The sequence below is a fragment of the Lycorma delicatula genome, chromosome 5 (assembly GCF_047948215.1).
Source record: "Lycorma delicatula isolate Av1 chromosome 5, ASM4794821v1, whole genome shotgun sequence".
NCBI lineage: Eukaryota > Metazoa > Arthropoda > Insecta > Hemiptera > Fulgoridae > Lycorma > Lycorma delicatula.
This window is the reverse complement of record NC_134459.1, coordinates 55299531-55312527: the sequence shown is the minus strand read 5'-3', so window position 1 is coordinate 55312527 and position 12997 is coordinate 55299531. Positions and strand designations below refer to the sequence as shown.

Here is a 12997-nt window from a genome sequence, read left to right as displayed (position 1 = left end):
AATATACTTCTTGTACCTTTGTAAAAGTTTATTCATTAAATATATACACAAACATGTGACAGCATTTTCCACTTTAAATTAAGCTTTTTTGTAGTGTAACAGCTTTTTCAGATGTAATTTAACCTTCTAGTGCTAACAGACAGGTGATAGATTTTTATAAATTTTCCATTAAAATTAAAGAGTACTGTAGTTAATTTATAAAACTTTTCATTATTAAAGATTTATCAGAAGTTGTAATCTTAGTTTTAACATTTTCTCTGATATCTCAATCCTATCACAACACTGGTAGAGGAGCAATATACTAGAAATGAGAAAATCTTCTGAAGCACATATTTTGTATAAATAAATAATAGGTGTACTCATATTTATAATGTGCTGCTTCTGAAGCACCAAAATTTAGGATCAGAGTCAATTTTCTATATTTACGAGTATTTTGATTTTTTTCTTGTTGAGTACATTTGTTGATGTCTGTATTGGAGCATCCATCACTATTGGGAGCACTGGATGTCCTCATATTAAAATAAAATTTAAAAAAATTCAAATTGATCAAGTTTTGTAAATATAAAATGAAGAAGCTCTCCTCTTCTAGCTAGTAAGGTTATTGCCTGCAACTGCTAAAGTTTATTAAAAATATTGAATAGAAAAGAAATATTAGTTTTGTATGACCCTCAATTTTCTGTATAATATTTAAGTTACACAGTTATGAAATTCTGTAATCTAAACATATACATAACATGTATATTTAGTATTTATGTTATTAACTCCAGTAATATACAAATATTACTGTTTTTTGATGAAATATTTTATGTTTTTGATTACACATTTAATATGAATGAAAATAATATGATCCTTGTAGTTACATAGCTCAGGTTTTAACTGATTTCACTCTCTTGAAATCAGGAGAATGACTTCAAAGGAATTTTTATTAAAAAAAAAAAAAATTATTAATCTTTTTCATTAAAATACCTACTTCTTACTTTTTACTTACTTGCTACTTACTTTTGATTAAAATAATATTCCTAGTAAAAAACAGTTCTTGTGTTACTTACTTGTTGTTAAAATAATGTTCCATTGAACAATTACATAACATCATATCATTTACATTACTAAAAATGTCATAGGCTTCGTCAAACAGCCAGCTACTAACTACTGATATGTTTATTTTAGAATCTGAATGTTTAACAAAATTTGTTGACTTATCCCCGTTCTGAACGTATAAAAAGTTGTACGGTTCAGCAATCTCATACACAGGATTACCACCTTGTCCATGAACCCATTGAGCTCCATATTCTATTAGAAAATCACCTGAAATCAAGACAATTATTTCTCATCTAAAACAGATTAAATTCTTAGCAAAGAAATTTTTGAATAGAAATAATTTTGCAATATATTATACATTATATTTAAAATTTGTTAGTATTATTAATACGTAAAACAAAAATAATCTGTTCATTTATATCTGATTCAATTACAATCTTAACTGTTAAGGATTGTTTTTTTTTTTTTTTTTAATAATTTGTGTTTGTAAGAAAACAAATAGCACAATTGTTACTATGCAGACACTTAGTTGTATTTCTTTAACACTCAAGATGGTTGTCATTAACAACAGTACTGGTAATGAAGTATCTTTAGGAAGAAAAACATTCATATTTTAGAAATGTGAAAACATGTATTTTAGAAATGAGTGATTTAGTATTTTTTTTAAATTTTAATGAATAAATAAAATGAAATAATATTATGTTATTAGTTTACAAAATCAGATGCTTATGATAACTGCATTAAACTCATAGAAGAGTCTATTTATTATACACTTTTATGTTTATGTTATGTTGTAGACTGTGAACTTGCTCTCAATTCTGCTTTACCCCTAAAATAGATAATATTTATTACCATTTACCATGTGATAATGATTAACCTTTATTTTATATGATAGATATTGTTTTAATCTGACAGAATGTCCTTTATGGTGGTTTGACTTACAATAAAATGATTTATAGTAATTACATTTTATAATTTTATTAAAAAAAAATCATGATTTTCTAAAGAGCTTGTTTTTTTGCATCTTATAATAATCTCTCTGGCTGTTTAATAAAGTCTACATAACACAATCCTTTTAAATAACTGAACTTTTCTCAAACATTTGCATATGAAATTGGTGGATCATTGGAAGGTATGAAGCTACCGTTTAAGGTCCCATCCAACTAAAAATAAATAATTTTATATTAGCCAAATAATTTTTGATATAAGAATATTATATCTAATAAAAATTACCAAATGGTGCTGTATACACTCGACCACCTAGACGATTTGATGCTTCCAAAATTGCTATATCAGAAACATTGTTACTCAGTAAGCGAGTTGCTGCTCCTATTCCTGATATCCCAGCACCTACAATAATTACTTTATATTTCTCTCTGCAAAAATAAACGAAATAAAACATCAATAGACAACTTGAGTGTTATTACTTACTTTTTATAAATATAAAAAAATATCACTGAAGTAACACTGTGAAATAAATGATGGTAAAAAAATATGAGGCTAAATTTTGAAATGATCTTCTGCAGGTCAAAATAAAAAAAAAATGATTATTACTTGGGAAGTAAATTAAACTTATCACAGAATATATGTTGTTGAGGTTTGGAATGCTGTTACTTCTATCTTTGCTCAATTTAAATCTCCTAATAGTGAACAATTATTTTCCTTGGACTTAATAACTCTATTCTACAAATTTGAAAAAAGTTTTCAGAACAGAAACACCAATAAGTGAATTTTATTCTTTTTTGTGCACTAAATCTAAAAATGAAGTCAGTTTTTCTTCATCACTCATCACATTTTTGTTAAGCATCCTTCAGAAATTGTTAAATAGTATGAAATTTGGGAAATGAACACATTTATAGGTATAATAAATTTTGTATTGTGTTACATATGTTTCCAAATTCATATTTTCTTCTGGAAAAAATAAATATTTTTTCTTTTGAAAATATGAAATACTCATATATTCTTTTTTTTTAATTAAATAAAAAAAAAACTTGTAGAATATAACTATAACAGATAATTATTTCTTCCTTTTCTGTACAGTAGGGTCCTCTCTTTGTAAAAACCAACCAACAGTAGTCACTCATCATTGATTCATCCTATCTACCTTGGAAATGCTATTTTGTAAAGCTACATTGCAGACCAAGACGAAGACCAATAATTTTGAGCTTACCACAGGTATGCCACAAGTGAGAATTGTAAATGACTGATTTCAAAATTAATGACTTTCATACATTTTTCATTCCAATATCATGTATTACTGGTATAGAAAGATTCTTGTTTGAATTATACTGTAGCACTGCATTTAGCGTGTTTTTGATGAATCAATGAATTACCACCAATCATCGGCATAATAAACAATAGCCAAATAAGACATCAAACCCTCTATATCACAAAAGGAATACATCAGATCTTACACAGTGAAATATTTCATGAAGTGTTTATTTCTTTTTTAAAATATGAAATTTCAGTAATAAATTCCACTATTTTAAATATAAACACAGAAATTCTGCTTACTGTTTTCATAAATTCAATTTGCGTATCAAATCATTAAGTCTCACTTATAAAATGAGATGTGGATCACTACTTAATTTTTCTGGAATGAAATCCTCTTCAGAATCTGAAATCTCCTGCCAATAGCTGGGGCTGTCAGTATAAGAAAATCACCTCTATGAGCAATTGGTCTCAAAGCTAATGCAACATTTGGGTACACAATTTTATTCTTATTTTTTGAAGAAAAACCAGTGGTATTTGTTAAACAGAAATAGCAGTCATTATGACTTATTAGTTCACACCAAACCATAGGTATAACAAAAGGAAAATTCTCTTCCACTAACAAAAGGAAAATTTCCCTTGTAACCACTGCATGAGCTTAACATAACAGTAAAAGTTATATGCACCTATTGTATAACTTAACTTCCCAGTAAACATCTGAAATAAAGCTCGTAAACAGTTTTCATCAATTTTGAAATTGGCCTTCACTGACTCTTTGTAGTGAACTCACTTCAGACATAACAAAAACCACTTGGAGAATTTTTACAAGAACGTATTTGCCAGCTCATTTTTGTAAATATAAGCTGATGTAAAAAAAAAAACTATTTCAACACTTAATTTATGAAAATAAATTGAAATTGATTAAGTGAAAAAGTTAACTGACAATAAATAATTCAGATCACACAATTTAACGTGTATTATTAAACACAATTTTAAAACCACCAGTACTTTTAGTTGCACTGAGAAATTGAGTGTTTGAAAAAGAGAAATATTATTCAAGGATAACTAATTAGTTTAATTAGGGTTAGGATGAAGTCATACATTTGACAATTAGTCAAATTTATTTATTTCACAATTAGTCACCTTTTAGTCATATTAGGCATGTTTTGTAACATAATGCATGAAAGAACAGAATGTGTCTATATTTGTATCTGTATTTTCACTAAAAATTTAATAGGATGCTCTTTGGTGGTTATTTCCCTGTTTTCTGGTAAAAAGTTGTTCTAAAATTGTTGTTTAATGGTGGTGACAAGCACCTCACAGTGAGCTCCTCTTACAGCCCTTTAATTCTCCTGCTAGTTATTGGAAAGGTTTTTGAAAAGATATAGCATCTTCATATTACAGATAGATTTAATTCTAGAAAGTTTTTGATAGATGTTCAGTATGGTTTTTGTCCAGGCAGGGGCACAAACGATGCTATTCTTTATTCTTAAGGTTATGAACATTGTTTCTTCTAGTGAGTCTGAGTACGTCTTAAGTATCATTTTGGACATATCAGGGGCTTTTAATAATTTGTGGTGGCTCTCTGCCCTGTTTCAGATGCAGAAGCGTGATTGTATGCAGAATGAGCTGAATGTTTTATCTAGTTATTTCAGCAATCGAGGTGTTGTTTTTCGAGATGGTGTCTCAGAAGAAGGAAAAATGCTCTCTAAAGGTTGTCCACAGGGGTAGTGTTTTAGGACCCCTGCTCTAGTATGTTGAATTCAGTTCTTTGATGTGGTTGAGATTACCTAGTGGTGCCACAACATAACATATGCGGATGATGGGCTTTTGCTGGTTAAAGGAGATTTGAGGAATGAGATCAAATTCAGGGCAACCCAGGCTTGCAAGACACTCCCATTGGGGAGTTTGTAACATAAGATGATGTTTAGCCCAGAGAAAACAATGATGATGTTACTCAACGACATACTAGCTGTTGCACGACGACCTTGTGTATCAATGGCAGGTCACTGAATTAGGTATGTCCCGCTGCAGAAGTATCTAGCTGTTATCTTTGATGAGAATCTTCAAGGATAAGGATAAGGATAAGGATATCTTCCTAATCAAGGAGCACTTCCAATATGTTGCCAAAAAGACTTGTTCTACTTTCTTCAGTGTTTGAGGGGGGCAGTTCACCTCGATTGGGGGCTTAATTTCAGAACCATGCATGTTCTATATAAGGGTGGATGTGAAGCTATAATGCTGTGTGCTGCACCTGTCTGGGCTCATCAAATGAGGTACAAATGTTATAAGAATATTTTGTTGAGAGCCCAACATCTCCTATTGTTATCTGTGATTGATGCTTATAGGACTGTCTGTCGATAGGCAGTTCTTCTTATTTCTGGTATTAAGTACATTGATAACCTTGCAACTGAACACCAATTATGTTATGATGCTAAGAAGGTAGGCCAACTTACCTTCGGGCGAATAAAAGAAATAGACAACCAGCATTTCCATTAATGGCAAGTCAGGTGGACTAAATCGCCTGATGGCCATTACACGCATGGAATTTTTCCTGATGTGAGAAGTTTGGATTTCCCCAAATCAGCATACTACACAGCTTCTTTCTGGACATAGAGCTTTTCAAGATAAGTTGGACAGATTTAGTTTGATTAATTCTGCCTTGTGTCTGAAGTGTAGGGCCACTGATGATGTGTGCCATGTCTTACATGTCTGCCCCAGGTATGAAGCTCAGCATATCAAAGTAGCAAGAAAGCTTACAAGGATCAATTGTGGTTTTGATCTGCAAGTTAATTGAAAAGCCAAAACGGAATGGAAAGTAGTTGTTGGCTTTCTTATATTCTTAGCCTTGCAGAGCACGGTTGAGAGGGGTCTGATGCTGTTATAGATGTATAAACAGAACAGCAACCCATGTGGCTAGGAGCTAGTCTGGATGCTTACTTCGCCAAGATAGACATTTTGGCTTCGAGCCCCAATTATCTGAAATATTCGCTGTTAGGATGAGATGGATGTGTGAAGAACTCTGTGATGGAGCTGCAGTGTGGGAGGGGTAGGCATTGACCTCACTCCCAAAAGCAGACCAGAGCAGAGAGAGGTACAGTATGTTTTCATTAGAGGCTTATTAAATTTGTGAATCTGTTTAATGATTTTTAAATAAATCAAAAGGACTTTGAGTTAATTGAATTTTAGGGCAAAATTTTTGCTGCAATCAACACTTGTTTTATTGGTATGAGGATAGTATTTTTGGTGTTAAAAGGGTCAATCAAGCAATAATCTGAATGCATAGTCTAATTAGTTAGATATAGGAAGAGTTTTTTTGTGAAACCTTTGGTGTTAAAGGAAGGTCCAGGGATCGCACTTCTGCAAATTGGTTAATTTGATAGTTAAAGGTTGTAAGTAACAGTAGGTGGTCATAGTTGGAAGAGGCCATATGAAGGTGACAATTGATTGTGTAAATACACTGATGGAAGTGTCTGCCATGGCATTTGCATTGATAACATCCTGAAAGAGGCCAAACTGATGACTGTGTTGTGTTATCAGGTGGTTTAGTGGGTCTAAAAGACGCCTACCAATAAAGCCTATCAGGGCTAGGAACGAAGGAGGTGATGTGGTGACCAGGATCATCACAAGGTTGGGTCTTCTGCTGTAGGGGTCAGGATGTGTCGAAAATGATATAATTGGGATCTTTAAAATAAAATAACTCAAAAAAGTTATGTTATAGAGCATTTTTGATTACATTTTCTAAAATTAATCTAAATTTCAATAATACATGGTGTGGTGAATCGACAATGAGGAGTCAGTAGGATATCTTGAAAATTCTCTGTACATTTGGAATTTACTTGCTATAAAAAATTACACTATGTACAGCATTATGATGAAATCACTGATGCAGGCAGTACTCTTAAAATAATGTAGGATGTTATTTCACCAATTTATATAACAGAATAAGTCATATGAATATATCCTGAATACAGACAACAGGTAAGTGCATTAAAACCTCTTAAACCATATTCTCAATCCAGAAATGAAATAAATGCTGTTACTTATGGTATAAAAAAAATCATATTTCTTAATTAAAACTTGAAGCAATTATCAGCTCAGGAAAGGAAATGAAATAAACCAACATTATAAATGTGAAGATGTATGTACACTCTGTAAGGTATTTGTTGAACAGAGTGGATCGATGTATAAAATATATTAATATTATAGAGATTTTAACCACCTTTGAAGCATTTGGTATACCAGCGTACAGGCATTTAATAAAAGAGACAGTCAAAAGGGAGCATTTTTTTTGTACCTAATGTACAAAAAAAAATTTATAAGACAGCAGTTATAATTAAATAATTTTATGTAAATGTTTTTCTACATTTGCTTCATGTTCAAAATTTACATTTTTTATTTATTTAGATTATATAGGTTAACAACAACAAACTTTTTTGCTGAGCTTACTACAACTGGTGTAGTGTTAATTCAGTCATGTCTGAGACAGTGAAATTAATTGATTCTGAAATAATTAAACTATTTAATTAATCAGTTAACTTGGGTATTTTAATAAATTAAAACATTACTGTAACTTTAATAAAATTTTCTATTAACTTTTAATAATTGCAAACTTTAGCAATTATAACATCAAATCTGAATAGGAGAAATGCAGATGTGCGACAAAAACTTAGAACTCAATAATGGAATTATACAGTGAAGGGATACAGAAGAGATGGCTAGTGCACGCACATAAGAATATCTGCTAAAACAATTTTATGCTCAGTGAACAATAACAGCAGAATGAGTAAAACTTAGTATTCAATAATGGAATGTTAAGATGAAGATGGTAGAGACAAAGAGGGCTAGAGCACATAAGAGATACCTCTAAAAAGAATTTAATATTTAAATGAACAATAACAGGAGAAAATAGTTTGGAATGTCCAAAGAAAAGAAAATAAAAACAGTTTCAAAATTGGAAAGTAAAGCAAACTTATTGCCTTACATTTGCAAATCACATGCTTTAAAATTCAACTGACTGCTGCAATTCTGCATGTACTTATCCATTCAAAGGAAGACTTCACCAACACTTAATTTCTCTCTAACTCAATAACGTTTTGAATTAATTGACTGCTATGGTCAAAAACTGCCTGTGTTTCCATCCAAATCAAACAATCTACTCCAAGTATTGTTTAACTTGATATATGATATATGGGGAAGAATCTATCTAACATAGTTTCAACCAATAATATTTAATTATTTATTCATTCAACCAATAATATTTAATTATTTATTCATCTCCTAAGGAGATATATATTCACTGTATACGTCAGTAAGGTTTGGAAATTAAATTATGGAATTAAAGGGTTAGGGTTTCTTTACCTTTTTAACATGGGTGTTTGTAATATGATATGTTGGTTTCTCTAAGAGTGATTATCTACGGAGTAACATACATGGAGTAACACTACAGATTGGTAACACTGTATATCATAAAGTGATTGGTAAATGTAAATCAGCTGTTCAAATCTATCATTCAGCTAAGTGATAAGTTTGATATAAGTTGATGTTATTTTCATATGCTATGAGAACTTTGATTTGTGCAATGTCAAGTTAAAATAAAAGTGTGTATTATTCAATTGAATTAATAGTGTTTACTAGGGTTTGGGTGCTTGTGTGTATAAATGCAAATAAAAACTGTGAAAACATAAGAAATAGATTTGTTCAGTTATTTAGAAAGGAAGCTTCATCAATAGAAACTGTCTGGAAATGGAAAAAAGAAACTTTTCCATCAGATAAGTCCTCAATGTGAAACAATTTAGATGTCATTCCAGTCAACTGAGTAGCATTGATGCTGTTGAGAAATCCTATCTAGAATCTATATTTAAGACAACCAGAAAAAGGTCTTCAGAACTAAATATTCCCCATTCAACAATACAGAAAATAATTTAAAAAAATGTTTGAGTTTAAACCCTTTAGGCCTAGTTATGTTAATGAGCTTTCTCACCAAGACATGATTATTACCTGATTTATATCATTCTTCTTCCTTGATGTAAAAAACAAAAAAACAAAAACAAAATCTAAAAGCAGCGAATTATATCCAATGAAATTGTAAACAGTACGATAAGAGTCTCACAGACATCATTTCTTCGCTCAAAATGAAAAATTTCTGTAACATAAATGCATTTCTGTAGTAGACAATAAATACACAATAATAGATAATAAACAATGCTTAAGCGTTCCATATAATAAGCAAAAAATAGAAAAAATTGTTACAAAATTCTTACTGGCCCGATTTCATTTATTAAACAACAAATAATCATAAGAATTGCATTATTTATGTAAATGTGATATGTATTACATATAAATGAAATCAGGCTGGTAAGAGTTTTATAATAATTTTTTATATTTTTAGCTTATTATATGGAACGCTTAAACAGTCATTGTTTATTACCTATTATTGTGTGTCTATTGTCTATTACAGAAATTTATTTTTATACAGAAATTTTTGTTTTTTGAGCGGAAGAAATGATATCTGTGAGACTCTTACTGTACGGTTTACAATTTCATTGTAATTTTTTTCTCGATATCACTGCGTTTTATTAGATTATTTTTTTTTAATAATTACTGATTGTTATCTAATGGATTTAGTATTAAAAATTATTGCCTTTCTAGAAAAATAAATATACATTTGTTTTAAATTTCACGGCCAATTTTTTTTGTTTATAGTCATATCATTCACTTCATACCATATTTTTCCTTTTTTTAATAGAACTAATGACTCTCACGAGTCGAAGATGCAAAATGTAATATTGCACTTATTATTATGTAAGTGTAACCCTCGATTTTTATCATATCTGTGGACCCATGTTTTATATTATTATTATTAAATGAACTTTTTTTTTATTTCTCCATCAATTAGTTTAAATAGTTCTAATTGTAGAATAAAAATATTACCAATCGAATTTATTTCTGTTCTAGGTAATAATCCTCTGTTGCCACATTTGCTTTGCAACACTTACCTGCTGTTCGTGTTATTAGCAGCTATAATCTCTTATAAACTAATACTTTTTATTCTTTTTTAATGAAGTGATGGGGATTAAAAAAATTGTTTCATCTTCAGTATTTTCATTTACATAAGAACATTTACTATTAAAACAGGCTGTAGTATTTATCTTTTAAATTTTATTATTTCAAGTGCACTATTAAGTTTTTGTACGCTACTTAGTACTATCAAGTACTGCTATCTAGCGGCGCGATTCGTAAAGTCACCTTTAAAAAGTGACATATTCGAGTCCCGCGGTTCATCAAATGGAAAAAAAGGTTGTCTAACAAAATTCCAGGTATTTTTTGAAAGTATTCTTTATTACAAATCTAATTGAACTGAAATACAATGTTTTCATGCTTACTTTTTAATTTTTCCCCATTTTCATTTCACTTTTAGGTTAGGTTATGTTTAGAATTGTAAATATAGTTCGTTGACTTTGCCGTGCTGTCCAGTTCTGCGGGCTCTTATAGACAAAGTTCTAACGAACTTCGTGATTGAAAATAATAACTTTCAACTCCTATTACTGAACAAGGTTAAATTTTAGACTCTGAAATTCAAAATGAAGCAATGTTGTCATTGTTTATACCTCTATTTCCTTACCAATCATAGTGAGTGCTGTGTTTAATATACAATTACCATATAATAATAGTGATAGTTGAAAAATTTTATAACTATAATAATATTAATAACAGGAATACCTAAATCAATCCCAATCCTACAGTTCAATGTACTTTCAGAGGTATTTCAATCAGGATGGAAGTAAGTTTAGATCATCCAGCAGATTACAACAGACACAGCACTGGAAGAACCAAGTGGATAAACAAAAACAAACTACAAATATAGTAGCCCCAGTAATGTCCTAAGAATGTTGGTCCCTTGGAAATCGCAATAATGATCAAAATTAATAAAAAAAACCTTGCTAAATCTAATTCTATACTTAAAACATCGAAGGTAATCATTGGCTTATCATGTGATTATAGAGGTGGAGAAAATAAATGGTATACTAGTGCCCCTATATGGTGTCCTTATTTGTGTCCCTATTTGGTTCAGCTATCCACCTAGGAAATTGATTTTTAATTTTTAATCAGAATGCATTTAAAACATTAAAAATGTATGTAATTATTATTTACCAACAACAAAATTTATTATTGTTTAATATGTACACTATGTACTTTTACTCATAGTATAAAATAATAGCATACCTAATTAATTAATTTTATTTCGTTTTCTGAAATGTATTATTGTATTGTTGATCATGAAAATTACAAAAAGAAAAAAATTCAAAATCTTGATTAAATATAAATATGTCTAATGTACATACCTGGTGGATCCATCTTTGACATTACCATATACAGTAATTGTAAAAAATGTTATTGCCAGTAGAAAATCCAAAGATAAAATTCTCTTCATGATGTTAATAAATTCTTATTATTAATTTTACTGTTTATTATAATGCAATGTTAAATACTTCATAAATTACAAAAATGTGAATGCTCTATGTTTCACAACATATGTTGCACTGATACAATTAAAACAGTTACACTTAATTTAAAAATCAATGGGAGAGAACATTTTGAAAGAAAATTCTCTCCCACTACTTTAGAAAAGGAATTTTTTTTACAGAACATAATAAAAATAAAGTGCAATACCAACCTGATATTCTCAAAAAATGACCTTCTTAGAACAATACTTTTTTATAATTAGGTTATGAACTTTTTGATAATAATATAGTATGCTATATATAGATTACTAAAGAATTATTATCAATTTTTTAATATTGTTGGATGCACTCCTTTAAATAATTTGATATAGTTTTGGTATCAATTTATTATGAAAAAAACAACAAATTATTTTTTGTGCTCTTTAACAAGATAACCATAAAATTATGCACCAAAACAAAATAAATTTTCACAAACTTACTTAGTATAAATAATAATAATAATTATTATTATTATAATTACAAATAGCAAACTAAACATAGTACTAAACATAGAAAAGAACCACACACACACACACATATATATATACATATTTATTTGATTATATTTATATATATATATATATATATATTTGATAAACCAATTATTTCAATTAAAAAATAAAAATATTAGACTGTGAAATATAGAATAAATCATAAAGTTTGCTGTGCCAGATGAATGACTGAAATTTAAATTCTAGAAAATATGACTACACACAACTGACATCATGCTCTCAGAAGTACAGATAGTTTGTAGTTCCTGTTTCAACCGGTTTAGCTCCAAAATTTCAGGTATAATGTAATTATTAAAAATTTTGAATTTTTTCTATTATCAGAAAAAATTTTTAAAACTACATAAAAATTGTAAAACTACCTTTTTAACAAATGGTCACAGCACAAGATTCATCCTGTATTTCTAAACCTGCTGTGCTGTAAATTGATTTTTACTTCCTTTCTTCAGTTATAATTTTTTTAAGAGACATGAAGTGTAATGCATGGGGCACACGGTTTATGAGAAATGAAAGAATTACACACAATTAAAATCAGTTAATAATTATATACTCTGTTTTAATTTAGGTAATTTCAAAACATAAGATTAAAATTAAGTAAAGTGATTTTGCATTTTGATTATGTATTATATAGCATTTTTTTATGACAAAAAAGTATTGCAAGACATTAAAAGCAAATGCAGTATATGAGATGTTTTCATAATATGTGTATTTCTGCACTGAGCAAATTTTTTTTAA

General features: G+C 29.3%; 1 protein-coding gene across 1 annotated transcript in view; it reads right to left on the bottom strand.

Moving 5' to 3' along the window:
- The window catches only part of LOC142324961 (spermine oxidase-like), a 30387-nt gene extending 18536 nt beyond the window's left edge, over positions 1 to 11851 (bottom strand). The window contains exons 1-3 of the mRNA XM_075366130.1: positions 11595 to 11851; positions 2272 to 2414; positions 1050 to 1305 (exon numbers count right to left, since the gene is read on the bottom strand). Coding sequence (XP_075222245.1) covers positions 1050 to 1305; positions 2272 to 2414; positions 11595 to 11683 — 488 coding nt within the window. The 5' untranslated portion in view covers positions 11684 to 11851. The remainder of the gene's footprint in view (positions 1 to 1049; positions 1306 to 2271; positions 2415 to 11594) is intronic.
- Between the last annotated feature and the right edge of the window lie 1146 nt (positions 11852 to 12997).